Source organism: Tiliqua scincoides, chromosome 2, assembly GCF_035046505.1.
Source record: "Tiliqua scincoides isolate rTilSci1 chromosome 2, rTilSci1.hap2, whole genome shotgun sequence".
Taxonomy (NCBI): Eukaryota; Metazoa; Chordata; class Lepidosauria; order Squamata; family Scincidae; genus Tiliqua; species Tiliqua scincoides.
In genome coordinates this window covers 97,635,688-97,663,680 of record NC_089822.1, presented here as the reverse complement: position 1 = coordinate 97,663,680, position 27,993 = coordinate 97,635,688, and the positions used below count along the sequence as shown (strand labels likewise).

Genomic DNA, 27,993 nt, shown 5'->3' with positions numbered 1-27,993 from the left:
CTTTGAAATCGTAACCTTTGTGTTCTGTTGATAATAGGTGGCTATGGAGATCAGTGGTCTCCCGCTGGAGTTATGGCGGCTAATATTGTCCTACTTGTGCCTTCCTGACCTGGGCCGATGCAGCTTGGTGTGCAGAGCATGGTATGAGCTCATCCTTAGCTTGGACAACACGCGGTGGAGGCAGTTATGCCTAGGCTGGGTTGAGTGCCGTCATCCCAACTGGCCCAACCAGCCAGATGTAGAACCCTGGTCCTGGAGAGAAGCCTTCAAACAACATTATCTAGCTTCAAAAACCTGGACCAAAAACAGCCAGGATCTTGAATCCTCCAACTGCTTCTACTTGTTCAGAAGGAAAAAGGACAGGCGTGTGCTTTGTGTTGGACCGGGCTGTGAGTTTGACAATCTCAGGAGTGCCTTGCTGTCAGCCAGTGTTTATGACCGAATTGTACTGTTGCCAGGAGTATATGAAGAGCAGAGTGAAATCTTCTTGAAGGCCCCTGTGGAAATTATGGGGAGGGGCAAGCTTGGTGATGTGGCTCTGCTAGCAAGCTTTGACCAGCACTGTCCAACCATGAGGTTATGCAATTTGGTATTTATGCCAGCCTGGTTCACACCAATTGTCTACAAGGTAAGTGTGAATATGTTTGTCCATGAAGGTCCTGTTCAGTCCAGAGCCTACCATAAAGCTGTAAGCAGTTGTCTCAAGCAGCACATTTTTTTAGTCATTGAGAATAGTACTGTGGGAGATGGATGAGAAGCCAAAGGGAAAAGAATGGGGGCACAGTCCTAAACCCTTATATCAGTGCTTTCCAGCACTGGCATAGCGGTGCCAATGGGACATGTGCTGCATCCTGCAGTTGGGTGTCACTCACTGAGTCCTCCTCAAAGTAAGGGAATGCTTGTTCCCTTACCTCAGAGCTGCATTGCCCTTACGTCAGTGCTGGAAAGCACTGACATAAGGGGTTAGGATTGCGCCCTGGGAGTTGTACGGGAGAATGGTAACTTCTACTTCAGTCTAGAAAATATTGTGGACTGGCTTGGTTCAGGGTTCATATTTAGTGCCTAGAATTCTACCCGAGGAGTTAGATTGGGAGCATATATCATACCTTTGTGCAGCTTCCTTCCCCTCACTGTAGATACGTAAGCCTCAAATGAACTAGAACAGCTATTCTCAGACTGTAAGTCTGGAACCCCTCAGTGGGTCATTTTGGTGGTTCACAAAACTGACAGGGAAGATTAGACTATGGCATCAAGGGTTAACAAGCTGCTACTGGGGGGGAGCACTGCTGTCCATTCACCATTATAGTGACACACCTTGGCATTTGTAAATCAGACAGTAGACTCCAGGGCCTCTAAAAAGACTGAGAACCACTGAACTAGGAGATTCTTTTTTCCTTTGAAGGTGAGATGTCCCTTGCATATCTCTGAGAAAACAAATCCAAAAGTCAGAGTAGGGCAATAGCTTTATTAGGACGCACTAAAATATCATAAATTAAAGAGCCAGCATTCCAGTTCTCCAGAACTCTTTAGCAGGGCAGATGTTAAGCCAAACAAAATTGGCAGGGGTGGGAGCAGGTGGGATATTTTACATAACATTTTGGATGGGCCAACATGGTGACTGATTATTTTTCTGGGAAACATGTCATCTTGTTGTCTATCACAATATTGATTTGTTAATGTGAAGTAGACTGATTTGGTTTTTTCTTTTCCCTCCAGACAACATCAGGTCATGTCCAATTTGACAACTGCAATTTTGAGAGTAGCCAGCTGCAGATTCATGCCCCAGGAACATGCCAGGTTAAATTCTGCACTTTCAATCAGTCCAGCATCAATTTCCACAATGTGGCCATTAGCCTGCTGGAAAACTGTGAGTTTGTTGGGAGTGAAAACGCCTCAATGACAGTTGAAGGTTGTCCATCTTTGGACAGGAACTGGGCCTGCAAGCATTTGACTATGTTGGCAAAGTCCTGTTCGGTTTTGCTTCGTACGTTGGAGCCACCACTGCGTAGTAGGTCAAAGTTTGAAAGCCAGGGACACCTGCCAATGAAGAACATAAGGACCTGTGAAATTGTGGTAGATGGGAACCCAAGTAACTTATGTCCTGCTTTGCAGACTCAAGCAATGCTAAAGACGGGTTGTGAGAAGGAGAGTGACGTCGCCGGGAATGTTAACGTAGCACCCAAAGAAGAGGCTGTGACTATGGATACGAATTCTAGTGACAGTGAACGGAGCATGAGCAGTGAGAATGAGGAGGAGGATGAGTCAATGTACAAACTTCCTTACCAGGTCCACAGCCTGAGCCACATGCTGGCCAAACTTATTCATGGTAGGCCGCAAGCCAATGGGCTGTCAGCCCTTCAGAATGACTATGAGCTAAGAACTCTTCCTCAGGAGATGCAAAAAGACAAGGAGGTCCAGTCTTTTGTCAACTCGGTGCAAGGATGTCTCATTCGGAAGTGCCTTTTCAGGGATGGGAAAGGCGGAGTCTTTGTCTGCTCCCAGGGCCAGGCCAGAGTGGAAGGGAGCATCTTCCGGGACTTGACCTATGCTGTGCGATGCATACAGAACAGTAAGGTGCCGTAAAAGATGGAAAGTGAATCTTACTTGAAGTGGTATTCAGTTAAGTTTCTTAAAAGGCTGACTTTCTAACAGCCTTGAGCACTGTGCCTGTATGTAGTTGTGTACGTGTATTTGCTCTTTAAAACAAATGGGCAGAATATCTGGAGGCTAACAGTTCTGGATTTAGAAAAAGTGAGACAAAACCACAGGCTGATTTCTGCAACCTTTTAACACTTGGCAAATTAATCAAATGACAGTGCAAACCTAACGTGGTTCTGAGCCAGCGCAGCTGTCCCTGCGCTGGCTCAGGGACCCATTCTACTCAACTTTCCAGCACCGATACAGCCACAATGCAGTTCCACTGTAAAGCAACAAACATTTCCCTACCTTGAGAAGACTTCTGTGACTGCTGTCTCAATGGAGGATGCAGCATGTGCCCTGTTGGCACAGCAGCATCAGTACTAGAAAGTTGGATAAAATTGTATTCTCAGAGTGTTGCACATGTGCCATAAAGCATGTTTGTGACTTCTCATGAGCCAGTCCAAAAGCCCTGATATCTGGAGCAGATAGCGCAGGGACATGGGAAGAATAGCATGCAGGAGGTGTTTTGTGGTGGGGGAGGGTGGAACGGGATGGATCAGGCCCAGGAGGGTGGTGGGATTGGCATAGGCCTCCTTTGCCATATCCTAACCCCATTCCTGGCTGTCCCAGTGTTACTCTAAATAGCTGATACAGATCTGTGAAGCCCATAGGGCAGGCTGGGGCTTGACCCAGGTTAAGGCGGAAAATATCCCCTTACTTCAGGGAGACCTCCGACCACCTCCTAACCTGTGCTGGATACAGCACAGGCCATGCAGCCTGGCTATGTTGTCACCTGTTAGGATTGGGCTGTGATTTGCACAATTCTGTATCTGCTAATCTGGAGTGGGGCACAAAGTTTTGCAGGCTTAACTTATAAACCTCTAAACCTGCAGTTTTCAAACTCCCAGGGAGTTTGAAAGCCGCAGTAAGTTCTTGCGGGGGCAGAGGGAGGCAGCAGGGGCGAGGGGAAGGCAATGGCGTGATCCCTAAGATTGCACCGCTCAGGAGGTTTGCAGGGGCTTGGTTACACTTACCAGAGCCTCCTGCAGCCTCCCAGGGGTGCGGGGAGCCCTGCGTGGCTGTCTGCAAGGCTCCCCGAAGCTTCACAAGTGAAAGTGGCGCGATCGCACTCTACTTCTGGTTTAGCCTCCTCTCTTCCTCCTGGCTGCCCTGCCCCTTAAGAGGAAACAGGCCAGGGCCCACAGGCTGGGGCATCGTGACACTCCAGTCTGAAAAGCCCTACTCCAAACTGAGCACACTCCTATGACCAATGTAAAATTTATTCAGCAACTCCGGGCATTACCCCAGTAGTGATTTCCCCAGGCCTTGCCCCAGTAGTGTTCCCAGATGGGAGGGCACAGTGTTTTTGCAGGGCACCTCAACACCATGCCAATAAGGCATGAGCTGCATTCAGTGGTGGGGAAGCAATCATAGAGGGCTTCTCAAGGTAAGGGAACATTTGTTCCCTTAACTTAGGGCTGCATTGTGGCTGCACCAGTGCTTGAAAGTTGGATAGGATTGGGCCCTGTATGGAGCTCATACTAGACTGTGCTCAGCTGGCTCTGGCTCAAGAGCTAATTTCACGCAATCATTTTTGAGACATATGGAGGCTTTTCCTTTAATTTTTTTCTGGGGAAGCAAGCTTATGTAAGTGCTCCCCCCCCCCCCCCGTTTAAATCTTTTACCGAATTTGGTACCTTGAAATCTTAACCCCCTTGTGTCTCTTCCACAATCACAAGACTCTTTCACAATCACACAAAAGTAACTTTTAGCAGCTCAGAACTTGTTTATGTGAATTGTTCCTAAGATATGAGATCTGGGGACAAAGGCAGGGCCATAGGAGCCATCCTTGGTTGCTGTTTCCACCTGGAAGACTTCAGAAATCCAGACTGGAGTTTCGGAAGAGGTTAGGGGAAGGGACATGAGGAGCTGTGTAAAATTTGTGGTGTCTGCAACAATCCATGGCTATACATTAAAGCTTGTGCGTATCTTTTGCACAATCTGGTGAGCACAGTGCTGTTCCTTAATTAACAACCTTCACTGGACTTTAGAAAATGCTTTCGTTTGCCTTGGGAATCAATAGATGCTCAATGGAGTGTGGTGTCCTCATTAGTCAAAGTCTAATGTAAGACCTGAAGCAAAATGGCCAGATTCTGGCCGCCAAATATCTGGCGACCCTGACCATGTTGAAAATCTGCCTAGGACACATACATTGCTTACGGCGCATACTAGAAAAGCTAGAAAGGCCTTGATCCAGTGACTGGCTTCAAACAAGCTTTGGAGCTTGGAAACGAGGAAAAGGTATCTGCAGACAGTCTCTTGGGGGACCATGTGGTCCTTTTTCTCTCAGCCATATTTGTTTCAACTATAATAATATGGAAAAGGGCAGCAGTCGAATGGAGAGACGCCTTTCTGTGATGCAGGATTGCTGTGCTTGGAGCTGACGTAACTTTTGAGTGAAACATTAAGTGGGAGTTTGTGCGCCATTTGTTACACAGCTATTGTTCCCTGGGGAAATGCTTTGCAATTACACCTGTATTTTTCTGAAGAGCTTTCAACCTTGCCTTCCAAGTCAGTAATTTGTTGCTTTCTTGCTTGGGAGAGGAAGAAGGAGAAAAGGGAACCAGGGGATTTGTTTCATACTTTTCAAGATACGCTTTTAAACCTGAAACAAAGACTTCATTTACACGACCGTACACCTTCACAGTTTTTCCATTGGTTTTTTTTTTTTTGGACTTACAGTACACTCTAATGTGAATTAAGACTTTGGAGGGTGGGGAGGGAGCATGAGAAATTTCCCAGACCCGTTCTTTCTTGTAACAACCTATGGAGCATAGGGTAGGTCCCTTTTATTCCCAGTGTATGTGTGGGGAACAAAGGTTGAGAGGGAGATGGGTGAGAGGAAGCAAAGAGGGACAGTGTTCTTGTGCTTCTAGTAGTTGCACGCAGGAAGGAGTAGAGTGACTTCAGTCTTGTGTGTTCTCCTTTACTTGTCTAGAATCCCTTACAGTCCATCAATAGAATTTTCAAATTACCAAACACTACATTAAACCTGTAGGTTTATGTTAAATGTGCTCTGGGCAGTTTCATTTCTGAAACAGTAGCTGCTGCAAGAGGGCCAATCAGGATTGGGACTGCACTGTGAGGGGACAGGGGATTTAACACCCTCCCTTCATGCCATGGAACTGACTTTTCTCTATGAAATTCAAGTTGGTATACGTGGAGGTCATCCCATTTTATCCTCACAAGAGCCTAGTGGGGTGGAGTTAGTGACTTGCTCAAATGCCCTTTTGCACAACTCTTTAAATCTCAGGAACTCTGTCCACTGATATCTGTGGCAGGGTGACTTCCTCAAGGGGTTCAGTACTGTACTGAGGCCTCTTGGGCCTTAATTGGGGGTGGTGGTGGCAACTGGTGGCCATTGGATCAAATCTGATGCTGAACAAGAAAGTTGTCAGTCCAAGTTCCTCCCCCGCTTCACTTTCCAGAAGCAAGTGTTTCCTGTAGGAAGGGGTAAACAGATGGTAGAGGAGAAAAAAAGTGAATGGCGGGGGGGGGGGGGGAGGATGAAATGGCCTACCTCTCCCTGCTCTCTTCTCAGTGTGCCGTCCCAGTAAACTTAGTTGACGGGCAAGTACATTTGACATTTTATATCCAAAGTGCCAGCTGCACAGATGCGCTCTGTATGAATCCAGGCTCTTGTCTGCAAGGTCTGCCTAACCCATGAGTATTTTCTTTTTCTGATATTGGAATGACTCCATGTGAGCTCATTCTTTCAAAACACTGGTGGATACAAAACCTGCTGATGCCACCTTGGTAGTGTGGATGCAACTGAGTGTCTGAATAGGAGCTGTGCTGGCAGGCGACTGATAATGCCACACTTTATGCCTAACTCTGCTTTCCATGGATTTAATACCTCCATGGGTTCTGCTTGAATCATAACGTTTTAGAGTTGGAAAAGACCCGCAACATCTCGTCCGGGAGTGGCCAAACTGCGGCTCATGAGCCACATGCAGCTCTTTGATATATAATGTATGGCTCTCAAATATATCTCAGGCAACTTCAATCATCTCAAGTTTATCGCATGTGGCTGTTATGTTAAGAGGTTTGACTACCCCTGGTATAGTCCAACCCCCTTCCTGTAACAGGAAATCATCTTAGAACATCTCTAGCAGGTGCCTGTGGAACCTCTGCTTGAAAGTCTCCAGTGAGGGAGAATCCACCACCTCCCTTGGTAATTGGTTCCATTGCCGTACTGCCCTTTACCATGAAGCATTGAAGGATGATGTAAGCCCAGAACCGTTACTCAGACTTCGCAGACTTCAAACCTGTGTGTGGTGTCAGAGAAAAAGTGCAGGGTGGAAATGAAAGGTATAGGGTGACCAGAACAGGGTGCAGAGAACAGAGCTTCTCTATCTGTAATAATGGTGTCAAAGAGAGGAATACAGAAGCTCCCCTACTTAAGAATGAACAGGTTAGGTTTCAAGGGTCTGTTTGTAAATTCTTAAGCTCAAGATCTCTGTTACTGGTAGTGAACATGCTGTGAAATAAGGAAAAAAAATGAATTTACAGAACAGCTGCAGTACTTTATGTTGTGAGTTCTTAGTGAATGGGCACTAGCCATCTATGGACATCTGGCCAAGCGCATTTGTATCTTGGAAGTTCTTAAGTGGAATGACTTAAGTAAGGGCGTTTCTGCATAGCAGGTGTCACCAGTCCTCAAAGCTGCACAACTGTTAAAGAACCATGAGTGTCATTCTCCTTCGCTTCTGGTTACCCTTGTCTGTTAAGTGTCAGGTGGCCCACAGGTATGTGGTTCAAATTTGCGGAAGCCAGAAACACGAGGTGGGAGAATGGAATGACTTCTGAATCAAATCTGATCCCAGATGCCTGGTGACAACCTGGCAGCAAGTGAATTAATAATCACAGCTCTGACTCATGCAACACAGAATTGATAGGTGTGAGAAAGCTTGAAGAAAAGGAAGGCGGTTGTTGCAGCTGTGATGGAGCTGCTTTCTTGCTTCTTGTATCTTTGATCCTAACAAATGTAGGGATTGAACTGCCTTTGAAACACAGCAAAGGAGCAACTGTTGTAGCTTTGCTTGTGCAATCTTGGAAAAGAGGTGTTGATTTTTGTTGCTCACAGGGGCATTGTTAAGGGTGAAACTGAAGTTATTACTATTATTACATTACTACTTTTATTATTTGATCTTTATTTAGCACCATCAACATGAAAAGCATCATGCTTTACCATGGAAGAGAATAGAAGAATACTAGAAGCTGAGGGTCTGTTTTAAACATGAACCTTTCTTTGGTGCTAGAAGTGGCTTTTTTGTTTTGCCTAGACCAGTGGTTCTCACACATTTAGCACCTGGTCCCACTTTTTAGAATGAGAATCTGTCAGGACCCACCAGAAGTGTTGTCGTGGCCAGAAGTGACATCATCAAGCAAGACAATTTTTAACAATATGAGGCTGCAATCTTGTCCACACTTACCCAGGAGTAAGACCCATTTGCTATCATTGTTAAAAAAAACATACATGGTAGCTTGTTAAAAGTGCAGGTCTGTAACATTTCCCCAAATGCAGTCACATACCATGGAAGCATCAAGTCTAATATATTAAAAATAAGAACATAAGAACAGCCCCGCTGGATCAGGACATAGGCCCATCTAGTCCAGCTTCCTGTATCTCACAGCGGCCCACCAAATGCCCCAGGGAGCACACCAGATAACAAAAGACCTGCTTCCTGGTGCCTCCCTTGCATCTGGCATTCTGATACATAGCCCATTTCTAAAATCAGGAGGTTGCACATACGCATCATAGCTTGTAACCCATAATGGATTTTTCCTCAAGAAACTTGTCCAATCCCCTTTTAAAGGCGTCCAGGCCAGGAGTTCCAACCACACACTGAGTAAAGAAATATTTTCTTTAGTCTGTCCTAACTCTCCCAGTGCTCAATTTTAGTGGATGTCCTCTAGTTCTCTTGTTATGTGAGAATATAAAGAGCATCTCTCTATCCACTTTATCCTTCCCATGCATAATTTTGTATGTCTCAATCATGTCCCCCCTCAGGCGTCTCTTTTCTAGGCTGAAGAGGCCCAAACGCCATAGCCTTTCCTCATAAGGAAGGTGTCCCAGCCCAGTAATCATCTTAGTTGCTCTCTTTTGCACCTTTAGCATTTCCACTATGTCCTTTTTGAGATGCGGTGACCAGAACTGGACACAATACTCCAGGTGTGGCCTTACCATCGATTTGTACAATGGCATTATAATACTAGCTGTTTTGTTCTCAGTACCTTTTCTAATGATCCCAAACATAGAATAAAATATTGAAGTGAATGGGGATGCACCTGAAATTGGCTCGCAACCCACATAGTGGTTCCTGTCCCACAGTTTGAGAAACACTGGCGTAGACACTTTTAAGTTTGGCTTGAAGGGTCAAGTATTTGTTATACTCTGCTCCTTTTTGTAGCCAGTATAACAGATGGTTATTTGGACAATGTCAGTTTAAATTCCAACCTGGAAAACCTAGTTTGTTTCAGTATTTTTAGGGGGGGAAAATATAAGGTATAGAGGAGATAACACAAAAGCTCCTCTTCAACAAGGTGTTTTAGAGGTGGGCATTCTGCCAAAGTGTAATGGCTTCTTTAGCTCTGCTTTTGTCCTTAGGGCTCTAAACCAGATAAAGACAAAGAGAGCAGAGTCTATAGCACTCTGAACCCCTGTCTTTTGAGACTTTATTGAGATAGTTTTGAATCTAAAAGCAATGAAAGTATCCTTTTTGTTCCAGCGAAAGAAGAAGAAAGCAAGAACATAATTCCTGCTAGTTCTTTTTACCCAGTTCTTTTTACCCAGGCTCTGTAAGCCCCCAAGCTGATTTCATCATGAAGTTAAGATACCTGTAAACACAGCAGGCTGTTACCGTTTCGGGAATCAGGACAGCATTTCCTGTTAATATGCTGGGTAGCCAGGCTTGGTATTTTAATCAGAGTAACTACCCTTCACATCACTACTGAAAGGCAAATGCAGCTGTCTTCACCTCTTCTCCCTGCATTTTAATTAACCAGATTTGGGGGTGAACCACCTTTTCAAATGAGCAAATAGAGGAGTTGTAATTTAATTATCATTTTTGGTTCACAGCACTTGCTAAAGCAAAAGCACTGCAAAGGCAAATTTGTAGATTTCTTTCTTCACGCTCATCATACATGGGTTTAAAGGTTTATTTGGCTGAAAAAGGATGAAGCGGCACACTGTGCATGAATATTTAAACCACATGTTTACTCAAATAAAACAATGGAGGAATTTAAAGTGTTGCAGGCTGGCAAAACAGAAAAAAAAATGAACGATAACACTTGGGGGTGTATGTGTGCTTTGGATGTTCTCTTACTACATTGACTAGTAACTTCCAAAATGTGTAATAATGATAATGCTGCTATATGTCTGCGGCAGAGGTGACTGAGAATGGTTGAATTGACCAATGCATAGACTTGGTAGAATTATCTGCCCTCAGAGGATCAATGGAAGTCACTTCTTCTGAGCACAACTCAGGGGACCAGTGCAAGTCACTTGATTAGAAGGAAGCAAACCCAAAATACAGAAACATAGGGCAGCTGAGAGCTGGTAATTCTGCAGTCTCTGCATTGGGAGTGATTGGCTCACTTTGTTGCTCCCAGTATATTAATGAATGAAGCCACCTTATACTGGGTTAGAGAGATCAATGGTCTTGCTCTGTATTATAGATGCTGACTTGGACCCAGAGAAAGGTGTGTGTACCACTTGCAGAACAGGCAGGAGAGGGCAACTGGGGACCTGCACTTGGAGGGGGGCTGCAGCTCACTGCTTGTCTCCCTGTGTCACTGCCACAAGTAGACTCTGTGGCGAGAAACTGCACAGTATTCTTCTGGGTTCTACAAGCTTCAAGATCAGCTGGAGGGGAGATTGGAACTTACAGCACACAAAGCCTGTTGTTAGGGCCATCTGTAGGAAGGACTTCTGGATTTATAGCTCACTCTCACCACTACTACATTCTACTCCAAGCTGAAACTGACAACTGTTGGCCTCTGCTATCAAAATGTATTCCTTGTGGATGTTTTTCCAGAAATGAATCTGAATTATTTCTTTTTCTCCCATTTAGATTGTCATGCTGAACAATGACATTCACCACTGCAAGACCTCAGGGATATTTCTGCGCCTTGGTGCCGGAGGCTTGATTGCCGATAACGATATTCATTCCAATTGCGAAGCTGGTGTGGATATTCGAAAAGGAGCCAACCCCCTGATCCTGGTATCAACTCTCACTTGTCCAGATTTGACCAGAATTAGAGATGGGCAAGCATGGGGTTCACTTAACATGGGCATGGGTGCAGGAGAACAGCGGCAGGTAGGAGGAGCAGGTGCTGACCACATGTGCCCAAATCAGTTTTTCCAGCTGCTCTTCCAGCCATGTTAAAAAGGAGAATGATGGGGAAAGAAGGCAATCTGTAGAAAGGTTAACACACAACCCCATCCACTGCTTCTCCCCAGCATGCTACCTCTGCCTTTGCGTTCTGTAGCAAACAGGGGGGTGGAATCCCCATGCTTGTTGCATTGTGTGACATCTAGTTGTGAGCTGTGATGGCTTACTGTGTCCCAAATGACTCCACTCTAGGAGAAATGTGCACTTTTCTTGAAACGACTCTTCCAGTAAGTTCTTGGACCATCCTCATGCCCCACTGCTAAGAAACTGGAACTAACAATTAAAAATTGCTAACATTACCATGTTATTCATCTAAGTAGATATCATGTGTTGGGTATGCCTGCTCTGTGTGATGGGGGGAGGGGGAGGCGACAGGATTGCTGTGGGAGAGGAGCAAGTGAATTAGTATCCTCTGTTTGCTAGGAGGAAGCCATCACCACTCAGGGTCCAGAGTGAAATTGGTGCCAGGTTTCATGGCCTTTGCTGTGCCTCAGTGGCAGAGGAATGTTTTCCCCTTTTGCTGCCTGAATGGTCAAGATGGAGTGCTTCTTTTATGCAAGCTCTCCCTAGTGCTGTGCAAGGGGTAAGCAATTTGTAGTAACTCTGGCTCGCCCCTCTGCCTCTAACAGCAGTTTTGTTTGCAGAAATCAGCAGGTGAAGCTTTGGAAGTGAAGCATAATTGCTTGACTGTCTGAGCACTAAGCTGCTGCACAACTACAGCAGCTGGCTGAAAAGTTGGCAGTTCTGCTTGAAGCTTGCTGATTCCCCAGTCCTTTTCACACTTCTCCATTTCTGCTCCAGATTTGTACCAGATTCCCTGTTGTTCTGAGTTACGGCTGAGGTGTAATGGGAAAGGTACAATGGGAAACCTTTTAATGCCTTTATCCAGTGAGTGTTGTGAAGGTAGGGGCTTAGTCACACCAGAAATGCCAGGCCTTCTCTACAGAGATGCAAAATGGAGCATTTCTTCCTCAACTAAATTGGTTCCAGGTTTAATCGTCTGGGTGCTTTATAGCAAAAGCTTGCTGACCTTTTAAGCTATTGTAGCGAGTCCTTGGCTTGTATGAGTGATCTCTCCCTTTCCTGTTTTCTCCTTCTTTGCACATGGGTGTGAATGAAACGGCAGTGTAATCGGATCCACAGTGGCCTTCGCTCTGGCATCGTTGTCCTTGGCAACGGGAAAGGCATCATCCGTAGCAATCAAATATATGGGAATAAAGAGGCTGGCGTTTACATCCTGTATAATGGCAACCCTCTAGTGAGGTATGTGATTTAGCCGCAGCATCTTGACTTTTTACTGTTCTCTTTGGTGTCATTTCAAACTTGAAACACTTCTGACCAGTTTGGAGACAAAATTTGGGCAGTTCAGTGCGGTTGTGACAGGTCAACTTTCCCGAGGAGGTGGCTTGCCCACTCATTGTTCATTTTCCCTTGCTGTGTGCGGCAGCAGTAGTAGTGTGTTCTAGTTCATGCAGGGTAACAGTGAGGCCCAAATGCCCAGCAACCATCATCCGATCTGAACTGAATAGACTCCCTGGAATGTGCTGTAGAATCCTCTGCAGGGCTTCAAGGGTTTGTGACAGACCAGGCACTGTTGAAAGGGTTCCTTGAGGGTAGCATGTTTGGAAACTGTTGTGTTAGATTAAGCCAATGGTTCTCAAACTGGGGCATTCTGATGCCCCAACCAGAGAGCCCGGGCCTCTACCCCCTTAAGGGGCAGAAAGGGGGGCAGCATCAAAAGCGATTGCCAGAATCACATCGCTTTGGAGGGGCGCAAGGGCTTACCTGGGCTCACCACAGCCTTCAGCAGCGTCCTGGGGATGCGGGGAGTCCCACGTCTGCCTCCGCAGAGCTCCCCAACAGGAGGAATTCAACCTCATCAGTGCTGTTCAGTTAGCCAGGGCAAATCATGAATTTGGATAATCAGATTTGCAAATTAAAGGGGCACCTTCAGTGGCGTAGCTAAGGGTGTGCAGGGGATAGCAACTGGACCAAACGACGAGCTTTAGGGGGGCAACAAGCTGAACTTGACACTAGTGACCAAAATTGTGAAAACCTTGGCATGTATAAATAGTACCATCATTCTATATATCACTGGAAAGGTTATTTAATGCTGAATGCAATGAAACAAACCGTGCTGGAATATCTGTATTCTATCAAAAGTTATGGCCAATTAACTAGAAAGCTACTTACTTACTTAATACATAAAATTTGATTTCGCCATGGGGGGGGGGGGTGCTACAAAATCTTCTTTGAAGCCAGGTGGTAGATGCCTTAGCTATGCCATTGCCCCATAGTTCATTTTTTTAAAAGTCTGGGTGTGTTGTCACTTCCAGAAGTGACGCCACTTGTGGGGTGTCATTTTGTACTCAGCACTGGGCTACACTTTCATTAGCTACGCCACTGGATGTCTTGCTTGTCAAGCTTAGCTTCAGAGATCCAACACCTGTTTCCCCCACCTATTCCTCTGCCTCATGTTTTTGTCCTTCATTCTTGTGCCGAATTCCTCCCCCCCCCCCATTTTACTTTCAGAGCATTACCCTCCACGTAGGAGGTTTGCAATTTGCCAAGTTTACTGTCAGGCACCAGAAAGTGTAGGTGTTACTTGGGGCAAGCAATGTTGCCACTCATTTACAGGTAGTGCTTATTTTGCAATGAGTGCTGGAGCTGCAGTCAAGCACAAATGAATATAATCAGAGATGTTACTGACAAAACAAGCTCAGAGAGGCTTAAGTATCCATTAGGGAGCAGCTTGTTCCAGCATAATAGCTCAATTGACAAGCAAAATAGATTTTATTAAACTATAAGTCATCAAGGTCAAGGGCAGATTCTTTTCTGAAGCAGATGAGAAATAGACCTGTCAGAGAAATAGCAATTTCTCAATAGGCAACTGTCTTGGGTGGTGATTATGATGCAGCGTAAAAAATCTAGAAGTCTAGATTGGGGAAACACACACACACACAAGTGAATCAGCATGGTTGAATTTCTCTTCTGAGACACAGTGACAACAGCAGCCCCATCAAGCACCCACACAAGTCTATTATCGTCAAGATCACTTTTTCTCTGTTAAGGGGGGGGGGGCAGCTGCATTGATGATCTAGTCTGTAGTTTTCTCAGGAGAGGAGGCTTGTTGTGCCTAAGAAGATATTATTGCACAGCTAATTACTCCCTCTCAGCCTGTATCTATTTAAATGAGAATTCTCACCTGGATCTGTGGACCAATCGGCTCAGAGTTTTGAGCTACTCATCTAAAGGGCACATTTATAGATACTTGCTATGGATACTTCTGTTGGGCTGGTTTGGGAGCACTTAATGCTGCTTCTCCTCCAGGAGGATTGCTTTTGATGAAGGCATGGGCGGGTGTGTGTGTGTGTGTGTGTGTGTGTGTGTGTGTGTGTGTGTGACCTGCTTTCTGAAGTAAGCTAGCCATCTGCCTGTTCAGTGAGGCAGCAGCTTTAACTCCTGCACTATCTTGCCTTTGTGAAATGTTATAGGAATGGATGGAGGAATGGATGGGAGTCTGACCACTTTTACTAAAGCAGGCAGGAAAGAGGAGACAGGCTCCTTTTTCCTTTCTCATTTTCGCTCCTCACTGTGTGAACTATATAGAGCAGGGGTGTCAAACATAAGGCCCAGGAGCCGGATGCGGCCCGTGGAAACTTTTTATCTGGCCCTCAGGTTCTCAGCCTCTGAGCAGTGCTGAGGAGTTACTGCTGAATTGAGCTCTCCCATATCTCAAAATATTATCAAGATTTGCATATTTTCTCTTCTGCCATTGCAGCTATGAATTCCTAAGTGAGAAAAAGTGCTTATTTTTGGTTATGACCTATTTAATGATATCATTTCCTGCCTAATGACATCACTTCCGGCCCTCAGCAGGCATCATGAATGCTGTTCGGCCCTCTGTATGAAACGAGTTTGACACCCCTGGTATAGAGAATCAAGGACTGACAGGAGATCTTGCAAAGTGACTGCCTCAGCAGGACATCAGATTGTCAGTTGTTTCATTTTCTGTGACAATGGTTTCTCATTTGTGGAGGTATTTGTTTTGGGTGAATAAGATAGGATTACCACCTAAGTCCTACTGAACACAGTGGGCTGACTTTTGAGTGAAAACTGTGTTATCTATTTTTAAGCACCTCTACTCTTTTGGGTTTTAGGCCTCAATCTGTAAAATAGCTTGAACCAGTTGTGTGCATTATGCTACACATTGTTTCAATTGAAGTGTGTAAAAACTGGCTTGGGCACATGCAGGAAAAGTGCATGTATGAATGACTTGTATATCTATAATATTTGATGTTGGATTTAAATAAGAACATAAGTAAATCTTTGCTGGATAAAGTCAAAGGCCCATCTGCTCCAGCATCTTTTTTCTTACAGCCGTCTCTGGGAAGCCCATGAGTAGGAAAAGGCACACTTCTCTCCCATTATTGCTCCCCTGGAAATGGTAATTGAGTGGCTTACTGCCCCTGAAATTGGAGGTCCTGTGACTACTTATGCCTCTTCTGAGTCTTCCAAGGCAGGATCTGTGGTTGCTTGTGTAATAGGGTGGTGATGGTGGCAGCTGGACTGGGCTGGGCTGGACATGACCATAAGGCAGTGGTTCTTGAACTTTTCCGGCCTGTGGCTCCCCTGATCCTTGTGGCCATTGGCCACAGCTCCCCATTACATCACTTCACCTCAGTTACCCCCCCCCCAAATGGGGATGAAGGTTTTATAATTATACACTAGAAACAAAAAAAAACAGCTGCCAGCACTCTGAGTCTGCAATCCTAACCACACTTACCTGAGAGTAAGCCCCATTGAACAAAATAGGACTTACTTCTGAGTAGACCTGCCTAGGATTGTGCCCTGATTTTGTTAGCAGCAGATCTGGAGGGTTTTGGAAAGGGAGGGGGGAGAAGTGATGAATTTGCTGGGGGAGGGGTAGACTTTGTTTTGTGTGTATCTGCTAATTGCAAACTGATGTGACACTGAGACCCAGAAACTGTTTGGCTGCAATCCTAACTTCACTTTCCTGGGAGTAAGTTCCACTGAACACAATAGTATGTACTTACTTCTGAGTAGACCTAGCTAGGATTGTGCCTTTTATCTTATAATAGATACATGGGAAGAATAGATACATGTATCTTATAATGCAACATGGGAAGTAACCCCCCCCCCCAAAAAAAAAAAAAAAGAAGCAGGAGGAAAAAAGGGGATGGCTGAAGAGGAATGGGTATTTTTATCGTATGTGTAATTGTTGAACTGATCTTGACTGATCAAGATCAGCTTTTTTTTTCTTTTTTGAAGGGGGAGGAAAAAGAGAAAGGTGAAGATCCTTAGCTGACACAGCTAAGCCTAAGGGGTTAAGCTGACACAGACCCCAAGCCTATGTAGGTCTACTCAACAGTAAGTCCCATTTGAGTCAATGGGGCTTTCTCTCAGGAAAGTGTGGGTAGGATTGCAGCCACACAGGGCAAGATTACAACTCACCCCCAAAGTAGATGGGGGCATGCTCACACACATACACCTCAACATGCAGATGCCACCCTGATTCCCCCATGCAAGACAAAGGAATGCAAGCTGGGGCATTTGGACACCCTCCCCCACTTAGAGCAGGCTGGGCTCTCTCCTTCCCAAGCAGAGGAAAGTGCTGCACTGCTCTCTCTAGGTCAGGCTTCCCTCCCAGTTTGAAGCCTGCCAGGAGCTCGCCCTGAGCTGATGAGATGCAGCACCTCAGCTGCTGCCCAGCCAGCCTTCTCTCCCACCTCCCCCACCATGTTTCACACTCCCTCCCCACCTCACACTGCCCTACCCACCTCATTCACAGCCACAGAAAAGCAGCAAGTCAGGAGGCAGCACAGTCAGTGCAGCTGAGCTGAGCAGCTATAGCCACCTCTCCCCAGATGCTTCAGGACGCCCCTGGAGGCTAGCCATGATTGAATACCTCAGCCATAAGGCATTGGTTTTCTCCATCCTGGATAGTTTGATATCATTGCAAACTTGGCCACCAAACTGCTTATCCCTAACTTGAGATAATTTATCTGCCTTTCTGACTGCTCTTCTTATTCAGGGAGCATTAGGTTCCCTTGCCAAATTCAAAGTTTTTTGGAGCATAGTTAAAGCTACCATTGAAATAGAAGACTACTGTTGCAAATCAGCTCTTTTGGCCATTATTCATTTGTTTAGCAAAGAGCCCTTCTTGAGTTTCAGTCTGAGAGGGATGCTCGCTTATTTCCTTTGGTGCTGAGAGTCATCCTCACCTCTTTCCCCCAGCAAGTAGCAATCAGCATTGTTGGCTTGGCACTGTGGGGAAGGCCCTATATGTGTTATAACAGTGTTTGGGTGGGCAAGTATGGATGGAGAAGGAGATGGAACAACTCATGGTACCTGGTGCTACATCTTACGGACTGCAGGAACGTCAGAACTGGTCAGAACATTTTGGCACCAAGTGACTCTTCAGTAGTCAGAATCTGTTGGTTTTATTAATTCCATTTTTATCCTACTCTTAATTCAGTAACCTCACTGCTACTGATCCGTAGGGCAGAAGTGTCAGGTGGAGGTGTGTGTGTGTTTGGGGGGTGTACTACCAAATCTTCTTTGTGGTGAAGCAGCTAAATCCCTGATAGGAATGCTGGTGAAGGACCTCCTCTGAACAGATGCACGAATGAACTGTATAAAATATTGGCTGCTTCACCCCTGCTTTTTGTTCTAGTGGGAACCACATCTTCCAAGGTCTTGCTGCTGGCATAGCTGTAAATGAGAATGGAAGAGGCCAAATCACAGGTGAGGAAAGAAAGGGATTTTGATGATGAGACAAATGTTTGTATACCACTTTCAAGAAAGTTCAAAAAACAAAGTCAATTAATAAAAGTAAATGGAATGAAAAGTTTGATCCCTGTCCCAAAGGGGCTCACAGTCCAGGAAGGAGCTCTAGAGAGACACTGGTAAATCACCACTAGAGGAGATGCTGTCATGGGATGGATAGGGACAGCAGCTCTCCCCTGATAAGCATAAGGGAGCCACTACTTTAAAAGATACCTCTTTGACCAGCCTTCAGAGGCTGTGATGAGTGATGGATCCCAGAGGCAGGGTCTGAAGGGATCATGGCATTCTCTTGGGAGTTGGTTGCTGCAGCCCTTGCTTTGTTGTAGCCAAAAGTCCATTCAGCACCCCCCCCAATTTCTTATGCCATTCTTTACCCAGTATAAAAAGGGAATGTTTTCCACTTACATGATAAATGGTATAATAATCTTGTCCAAAACAAGTTGATGGGTACATAAACATCGACTTCACTGGAATTTATCTTTTTATTTCATGTATTAAAAAAATAATGTCATCGGCAATGTCACAATTTGGTTCCTTAAGAACTCTTGGGTGGCTGCTGTTTGGACCAGTGATCTGTTGGCAAATTAAACATTAATACGTACAACCTTGAGCCTCATCCGTTTTCACTTTGTTTGACTGACTTTATCGGACTTGTTCTTGAGAAGGACCATTCCGGAACAGGTGTCTTCCCTGTGTCTTCTAAAGTGAAGAATTTGTTTAGCGTCTCTGCAATCTCCCCATTCTCTTTAAGTTTCCTTTTAATTCTCTCATTACCCAGCAGTTTAACTACATCCCTGGGAAGTTTTCTGCTTTCAGTGTATATGAAGAAAGGTTTATTTTTCGTCTCGCTGTTTTTAGCCATGACGTCCTCATATTTTTCATTTTTAAAAAAATCCTTAATGTCACCTTACATTTCTTTTGCCAGGCTTTTGATTCACACATAATTGATCAATGCTTCCTTTGCTTTGCACCCCTTGGGTAGAACCATTCAGTGAAGGCCTTGGTTAATCTTCCTTTCTAGAAAACGTCATCCGAGAGAACCAGTGGGGAGGTGCTGATATCCGTCGTGGGGGTGACCCTGTCCTCAGAAGTAATTTGATCTGCTGTGGATATTCAGATGGAGTGGTGGTTGGAGAGCGTGGGAAAGGACTCATTGAAGGAAACACCATTTATGGTAAGAAGATAAACCTGTGTTGACTTCTGGATTTTATTCTGTTTCTTTGTTTTTCCCATCCCTTCTGTGGTTTGGTTCAGTTTCATCTCTACCGTGGAAGGGATTTTCTGAATTTGAGCTTTTCAGTTTTACACTTGCTCTTTGCTATATTAGCTTTGGAGGGATAGTAATGCACAGCTTCTTGCTTAAACCTGGAAAACTGTGGATAGCTTGCACAGAGCAGCAGTAAAAGTAGCAGTCTGTCCCTCCATCTTCCCAGAAGCTCCTTGAGGATAGAGATAAAACTGATAATAGGTTTTTGGTCAATTTCACTGCTACAGTGAAGGGGCTCCTCTAGGCTTACTGCAGAGGTGAGGGGAAAGCCTGTCAGTTTGATCGCTGTTCTTTACAGTGATTGTAAACATGTTTCTGATCTTTTGCAAGATGTTGGGCATTCAACAGCATCTAACTTGTTTCTGAACAGTGCGCACAAATGTTGTTTGCCCATCAGTTGTCACTAATGTTTTCTTCAACAGTAATGAAATTGAGTGGCATTGGATTGTGGGGGCGGTGGCATTGAATTATCCACACAAGTGCAATTACAAATATTTGCACTGGAAATTGAACCAGATGGATTATTGTGGTATTCCTACAAGGCTCAAACCTGGACTGTACCCTCTTGATATGAATGTGTCCAAAAAACAACAACAAAGGAGCTATGGGTGGCCATAACTGAATCTAGTCTCTGCAGGCCTGGTTGGTGCTCAAATGCTGCCCAAGCCAACCACATGTAATGTCACCCCAGCATGCAAGCAAGACCCTAATCCTGCACCTGCAGTAGTTGCACCTGCCTGCAGGTAGCTGGAAGGAATGGAAGGGAGGCTTGCCTGGCATGACCTCCCCTATTTGCAAGTGGAGGGAGGGGGAGAGTATGCCAAGCAGAGCCAAGTCTCCTCACTTGCCTTTCTCTTACCTATAACTTTGGCTGCCCTGGACACAGCCTCCTTGATCTGGAACCAGCGTGCTCTGCTCTCCTTGGTCATTTTTTTAACAGGACCCAGGCAAGCAAAGACACTGTGTCCAGGGCAGTTCTGTTTCTGATTTTGACTCTCAGGTTTGAGTGCTCACACTTGCTGGTTGAGCAAAGTCTGTAACTGAGGTCAAGATGGTTCCCGGTCTAAGCCAAGCCTCTCAGTTTTTTAAATATGACACTAGGAAGGCAGACAAATCTGAGTGGTTTCCTTTTCTTGCTGTAGGTAACAAGGGCTGCGGTGTTTGGATCATGTCCTCCAGCCTTCCCCACATCACAAATAACCAAATTGGACACAACAGCATCTATGGGGTTGCGGTGTTTTGCCGCAAGGATGATGGCAACGACTACCTTGCCAACCAAGGGGGCAATGAGAACTTCAACGATGAGGGAGAAGCTGCCAACTGGGAAAATGACCTGGAGAGCGAGGATGAACGCTTTCCATCCCGAAGGCCCATCAGTATTGCTCTTGTGGAGTCAAACAACATCAACCATAACGGGGGTAAGCTCTGGCAAAGTTGTGCAGCCTATCTTATACAGTATTTGAGACAGTGTACAATAACTACAGAGAATCTCTTTAATTCCTTTTGGACAGTTCCTGCAGAGACACACAACCGATAAGAGATGTCTTAATCTTTGGCAGAATTGTTCTGGTCGCACCACTCTCATTCTTGTTACAATGCCCAGTATGAGTTAGGAGAGCTTGTTAGCTACTTTTCAATCCTGTTTCAAGTTAAGCTGAATGTTGAGTTTAATGGACATGGCGGGGTAGAAAGGGAAGAATGCTAGTGAGCAGCATCTAGTGGGGGGGATCTGTGTAGTTACTGAGAGGTGTTGATGGGGCAGCAGAGAGGGAACTGGGCTGGGACTACGTGGTACAGATGCCCCAGCATTTTTCCTGTAAAGTATCCAAGAACACTCAGCACAGGCAGATTATGCAGTTGGTTTGTGCTGACAGCACTCTCTTGGTTCCCTGTTAAATGTACCATCCAATCCCAATCTGATCCCCTGTTGCTGCCTTTTGGGTAATTTCACAATATCTCCTATATCCTTTGGTCACTGTTCTTCAGCAGTGAACAAACAGCATGCTCTGTGCCCCCTCCCCTGCACAGTTGCCAGTTGGTGGAATAGGGGCAGCACTTTATTATCCCACCTGTATTGTTATGGTCTGTTTAAGGGGGGGGAGGTATTGTGTGTTTTAAATACAAATATTGACTACAGAGCATTCATTTCCTAGGGCTTCCATGCAAATGTATTTATGATTATCTGTCTGTTCTTACAGCAGTTTTGTAAAGAAAGAGTAGCTGATTCTGGTTCGCTTGTCCTCCTTTTATAGCTGCTGGTTTATACGTCAAGAGCAGCGAGGCCCTGAATATCATAGGAAATGCTGTTCATGCCAACCAGGACTGTGGAATCGCAGTGTTTCAGAGCTCCCAGCTCACACGAATAGCCAACAACAGCATCTCGTGCAACAGTCTCAGTGGAGTCCTTGTAGAAGTGGAGTGCAGGGTGGAACTACGTGGCAATGGGATATATGACAACAGCAGCCATGGCGTTACTTCCAAGGGTGATGGGGTTGTCACTGAGAATGACATTCTGGGAAACCAGGGGTGTGGTCTCAAGTTGTTGCAGGCAGCAAACATGAAGGTTTGTACTGACATGAAGAGAGCAAGTTTTATTAGTATCTCATTCTTCTTTCAAGAAGTGTTGCATACAGGGGATTATTTCATTTTATTTTCACAATGCTTCTGTGAGGCAGGTTAGGATGAGGTGGTGACTGGCCCAAAATCACCCACTGAGCTTCAGTTACGTGCTCTCTCTCTCTCTCTCTCTCTTTTACTTTTTGGTTACCTTAAATGTAAAATGAAACTTCTCTAATTTTAAAAAGTTAATGTCTTGGGCACTGTCTTTAGTGCCAGAGTCCCAGGAAACCCTATAGTTAAAGGTTATTGGTTTGTGGTCTCTGTGACCACAGGGATCTCCTGGAAATGAGACTCATGTAGACTCATAGAAACCTTCATTGTATGCCCCAGGTCCAATAAGGAGACCTTTAATTGCAAAGGAGGCTCGCCTCCCCAGAAGAATGATACTGATAAGAAGAACTATTTATTTCTAACATAGATCCATTGCCTATCCCAAGAGAAGTTGTAGAACAAGTAAACAGTTTTGAAGAGTCCTCGGGGATACTGCTACTATTGAGAGACTTTTGACGCTGAGCTTTGCTGCTATGCAGGTCCCAGAAAGTGACTGACATGAAGTAGATAAAGTGTGTGAATGGTTATGGTTGTCGGTGGCCTGCTAGTGACTCTTCACCTGCTGTTTGTCAAAGAACTGGGCAGTAAGAGAAGCCCTGATTTGTATTTATTTTTTTAAACTCCACAACTGAGTTCCCAGTGAACTAGGAATTCACTCATGGGCTTCTTTCTCTCATTTTAAAGAGTGGTAGGCTTGAAAAAGCCCTGCAAAAAAAAAAAAATCTTCCCATGACAACTGAATAGGACTTGGGGAAGTGCCTGGTAAGTGTGATGCAAGCAGCAACAGGAGCAGTGCTTACTGTATGAGCAGAACAGACTGGCAGAAATCCCGCATGATGTATCTGTTGCAGGGTGGTACCTAGACAAAACAGCCCAGGTCTGCTTGGTCTCTATCTGGGCTGTGGCCCAACTCAGAGCTACAATAGATTACCATTCAGTTTCTTTCCCTCTATCCAGGTAACCAAGAACAGAATTCACTCCCTTCGAGGTTATGGGATTGAGATGCTTGACCAGACCAAGGCCCTGGTGCAAGACAACCTGATTTTTCAAGGAAAGACCAAAAAGTCCATTCTGCAGCAGATGTCCAGTTCCGAAGACTGCATCATTCAGAACAACAAACTGGTTGCTTTTAACAAAAGGTAAATTTGGGTGGGTGGGTGTTTCTCTCTAACTTCAGTGAGTGGAAAGGTCCATTGCAGGTATTTCCAGATGGTTTAGGGATGCTTAGCAAGGGCATGTCAAGCAAACTGATGGAACTATTATGATGTTTGCCCAAAGAATTCTGAACTGTAGTTCTGTGAGGGAGACTCGAGCTCTGTTAGAGGTATCATATTGCCACTCTGAAAAGGAATATTCCTAGTTTTCTATGGAGCATGAGCAATGAAAAATAAATGGATATAAAAAGCTGATTTGTGTTTATAGTGTGTTTATATTTCTGAAGATTTTTAGATTGCAAGCCCCTTGTGGGGCAGAACTATTAGCATATAGAAGCTGCTGCAAGCTGATGCTGTAAGCTGCTTTGAGCCCATAGGATACAGCATGATATAAATAAAGAAGAGGCAAACATTTTTAAGGCAGTGATGAATATCCCTATAAAATAAATGTCCTCAGGTTCTACTAATTGGTCAATCTGCAGTAGCAAATACTGATGTCAGTTTTGGTAGCTCTTCTGATAGAACTCCATCGTGGTGAAACATTCTAAGACTGGGGAGGCCATATGGAAGCATATAATCCATGTTTTTTGTGTCCTTGATAAATCAGTTGAGGGGTACTGTGAGCTGGAGGCCTGGGGCTAGTTCCTAGACTTTAACTCAGTGGTTCCCAACCCGTGGTTCATGGGAGCATGAGGGGTGGTCTGAGAGCCAGTTGGGCCCAGCAGTTGGTAGGCGAGCAAAGCACTGTACGCTCCTCACTTCACCTGTGCTTCTTGGACCTTCCCACCCTCCCTTGGCTCTGATTGGCCCAAAATCAGGCCAGTCAGACAGCCATTGGTAATGGCACAATGATGTCATCACACCATCCCCAAGTCCTACTATGGCTGCACACTCAGTGGTCTGCAATGGATCCAAGTGTGGGCGTGGCCTGTCCACAGTCTCCAAAAGGCAGGGAACTTTTGCTTTAATTGGTGAAAGATAGACCAAGGAGTCTTAGGTTTGCCCACACTTGCAACACTTGTACCAAAAGAAGGAGTAGAGCACTAAGTGAGTGCATACAAGATGCAGGAGATGGGGGTTGTCAGAGGCCAAGGCTACCTATCCCTGTCTGCTAGGATGAAGCTTGTGGCATAACAGGCATTGCAGGGCTAGGTTGCCAAGACATAGCAATCTGCTGATTCAAAGAGAGGGGAGAGAGAAGCACCCAAGAGGGCTTGGCAGGAACCTTAGCTAGTCCCAGGGAGGGAAGCAAGGCAAGAGGGCAAGATGGCTTTCCTAGGGGCAGAGCTTCTTGAGAGGCACCTGGGGTGTATACTTAAGCTGCCTTTTGTGGGTGCCCTCTGTTAGAAATAAGGGCAACATTGAATACAGACGCTGCAGAGAGTGATGTTTACATTCAGTGGGCGGGAGTGTTCCAAGAAGCACTTAACAACCTGTCAGTCATCTGTGATAGTTAACAGTGACATCTTAACTGTCTTTACCTGAACTTCTAGAGAGATGGATGTGCTTTGCTGAGCTCTTTCAGTAGTTAGTACTCTCAAACCAAGAGAGATAAACTAGCTTATGTTTATGCGTTCAAAGCTGTTAGAAACTCTGATTCCAAACCATGTAGTTGGCATCCTTCAGTCTCGGAAGACCATGGTGTCACGCTCTGAATGGTGGCTCTGGAACAGAGTGTCCTCTCCAGTGCTTGAAGCCTGGGTAAAGTAGGTATGGAGGATAGGCTGTTACCCATGCAGCAATCCCCCCTCTCCATGTCGCTGAAATGGTCCAATGGAAAGGCAGAAGCCAATACGGTTGGTTCCAGCGGCGTCGCAGGAGTTGCCAGAACGTGACTGTGTTCAGCCATGATCTGCCTCAGGGACTCCGGCTCCGGATTTTGCCTCGAGGTTGACTCCTGAAGCCTTTTCCATAACTGGATGTAGCCACAAGGCAGTGGAGGTTTGGGATCAGAGTTTTCCTTCTCTCAGATGAGCTGCCTTCCCAGGCAGACGAGTCCCATCTACCCGGTGGCTGTTTAGTCGCCTCTTACAAGTACAGCCAAACTGAGGGCCTATTCTTATCCCCAGCCCCCAGGGGATGCTTTCTAAACCAGATGCTTTACAAATAAGTATTTGAGAACTGAAAGTGAAGTACTTTTTGTATCTCAGCCTGTTTTTGTTCCTTATGCGCATTATTTAGTCTTAATAGCAAGCAGCCTGTTGATAGTAAGTCATTTTGATTACAAGCGGAGCTTTCTTCTCTCTGTGTTGCTGTGCTCTGCTTATCAACCACTCCAACATACTCTGGGGAAGGGAGCGAGGAAGAAAGGTTGGAAGGTGAAGAGAGTGCTTTGCTACTTATCCTGGGTGCCAGTAGGCACCATGTTTACTGTGATGGAAAAATCACTCCCAAGCTGAGTTCAAGTGAACGCCCCATAGTCAATATCGAAAGGATTGAGGGCTCTGCCTGGTGACAACCCAGCTGCACCAAGAAAACAAGCCAGGTAGATTCAGTGGAACAATTTATTGGAAAAATATGCTGATGTAAGTACTGGCATAACAGAAGAGCATAACTTACCAAGGATCAATCTCATAAGTCAGGTCACAGCCTGCAGTCACAGATGGAATTGCTCCTTCTCTGATGGAGTCAACTGCGCTAACTGAAAATGCTCCCTCTAATGGAACAGAGCAGAGCCCTGCCCTTGTACGGAATCTTACTGTGCTGGCACAGCAGGCAACACAGGGTGCAATCCTAACCAACCGAGGCAAGGGTAATGCAGCTCTGACACTCCCTTACCTGGAGGAGACCTCTGTGACTGCTACCCAACTTTAGGATGCAGCACGTACCCCATTGGCACAGCTATCCCAGTGCGGGAAAGTTGGTTTGGTGTTGCAGCTCAATGCTACTTGGGAAGCATCCAGGGTTTAGAACCTTGGTGCCTGAGGAAGAGTGCTAAAAGCAGAAGCACTGTGAGGGTTTGAAAGTTAGAACTCGAGCAGCAAGAAGTCAGAGCAATGAGAGACACAGCAGACATTCAGAGGGTTGATGCAGGGAGAGCTAAGCCAGAAGTAGGACGGTATGAGATTGAGAGAGAAGTCCGTCCTCCCGGCTAGCTTCCTCAGACTTTTATTCATTCTGAAAACACATGATGACACTAGGGAAAATTACTGAAGGTTGCTGAAATCTGCACTGCTAAGAAACCTGCTGGCTCTGGCTTGACCGCAATACACATTCCTAAGATATGCGCTTCTTCATAACATCCTTTGTATACAGGCTCTGGGTGAAGACTCAGCAACTGGCCCACTCTGGTGTGCCAGTGGGGGGGAAGGCAGGTTTGCCTACCTTCCGGTTGCCATGTTACCAAGGCTAAGCTCAGCGCCTGTGTAGATAACCACTACAGTTTGTGTTTGGGCCACAGCTTAACAGCACAGCTTTGACCAAAAACTGAGTAGCAAAGACAGAGCAGATTCAGGTTGCCTGACAGAGTTGCCTGACAGAGCAGATTCATGAAGCAATCCCTAGTCAAAGAGAGCAGGAACAGTTATGTGTGAACAGAAAACAGTGAACACCAAGGGTTGGTAACCCAGCTTTGTATAGTCCAAAGTCCCAAAGGACAACATAGAGGGTACCGTTGGGTGAGCTCATCAAGGATTGTTCTTTTGTTTCTTGATTTTCTGTCTCCTTTTGGCAATGGATGCCTTTTATTGTTGTGTTCTCTGAGTATGGTGAGTAAAGATTCCTTGATTGCTCAGGAGGAAATTGCCCCAGTTACCATACAGTCCTTGATTGAGTTTACAATAAAGTTAGTGAGGGAAACCAAGGTAGAAGGTGCTTTTTTGCGTTCACTAAGGGCTTTTCCAAATACACGGTCAGGAGGCTCCCACAATGTGTGGCCTGGTTTGCGGGTTTGTATCAAGTTACAAGGACCAAGCAATGTACAGCTGGACATGGAAACTTCCAAAAGATGAGGCTTTTCCTCAGCCACCCAGTGAGGTGGGGAAGGATTGCTCTAATGCAGTGCTTCCCAAACTCATACGAGGAAGTTGGAAGCACTGTAAGTTGTTGAAGGGGGAGGGGGGAAGGCAGCAAAGCAATCCCCAGGATCACACTGCAGCTGGAGATGGGAGGTTTTTTTTTTAACTTACCACCAGGCAGCACTACAGTCCTGAGGATCCGGAGAGTCCAGGAAGCTCTCTGCGGGGCTCCCCATGTTTGCAGAAGTATAAGAAAAAAGAAAAAAAATAGGCACTTACAGTTTTACCAATGAAACTGGAAGTGCCCTTTTTTTCTTTTTACTTTTGCAGGCATGGGGAGCCGCAGAGGGCTTCCTGGACCCCCCCAGATCCCTTAGGACTGCAGTGCTGATAAGTTAAAAAAAATAAAACACCCCTCCCATCCCCAGCAGCAGCACAATCCTGGGGATCACATTGCTGCCTTCCTCCCCGCCCCACTTCTTAAAGGGGCAGGGACAAGTGCTTCCCTGGCTGGTGGGTCGCAACCCACCAGTTGGGGAACCACTGCTCTAATGAACCAAAGTTTGCCCTTTTGAATCAAAGTTTGGCCCGTGGGATCTGATGCTTTCTTGCCATCAGTGGAAACAAAATACCACAAGATCAGTTTTGGTCCATGCTCAGCTGTGAACCCAGGGCCAGGTGCACATGTAGAGCAAAACAATGCTTGCAACCTCCAAATGAGTTTCAGAAAAACTGTGCCAAAAGTTCCTAAATTCCCGTGCCATCCCTTGGAAGACTAGAGTCTCCATGAATGCACAATATTTTTTCTCTCTGACAGATGGGATGACCTTTATTAGGCATAGAATATTTTTCTTTCTTCCAGGTCTGACGTTGCCTGGACCCTAGAGAACCCTCCAGCACGCCCTCATATTGAAGGGTCCTCCCGAGGAGTGTCTACAGCTGGGAACAGTCAAAAAGTCACAAACATGACAGCCCGGATAGCTGCTAGAGTGGATGGTGGTTGCCATAACAACGGTAGCATCTTTTGCACTATTCTGTGA

The 27,993-nt window shown here is 45.6% G+C and overlaps 1 protein-coding gene across 1 annotated transcript; it reads left to right on the top strand.

Moving 5' to 3' along the window:
• Positions 1 to 43: 43 nt before the first annotated feature.
• Positions 44 to 27,993, top strand: FBXO10 (F-box protein 10). The gene is made up of 10 exons (XM_066617533.1): positions 44 to 628; positions 1,717 to 2,574; positions 10,776 to 10,925; positions 12,223 to 12,359; positions 17,794 to 17,864; positions 18,928 to 19,080; positions 20,316 to 20,591; positions 21,426 to 21,736; positions 22,801 to 22,982; positions 27,816 to 27,993. The coding sequence occupies exons 1-10, from the start codon at positions 44 to 46 to the stop codon at positions 27,991 to 27,993; spliced, it is 2,901 nt and encodes a 966-aa protein (XP_066473630.1).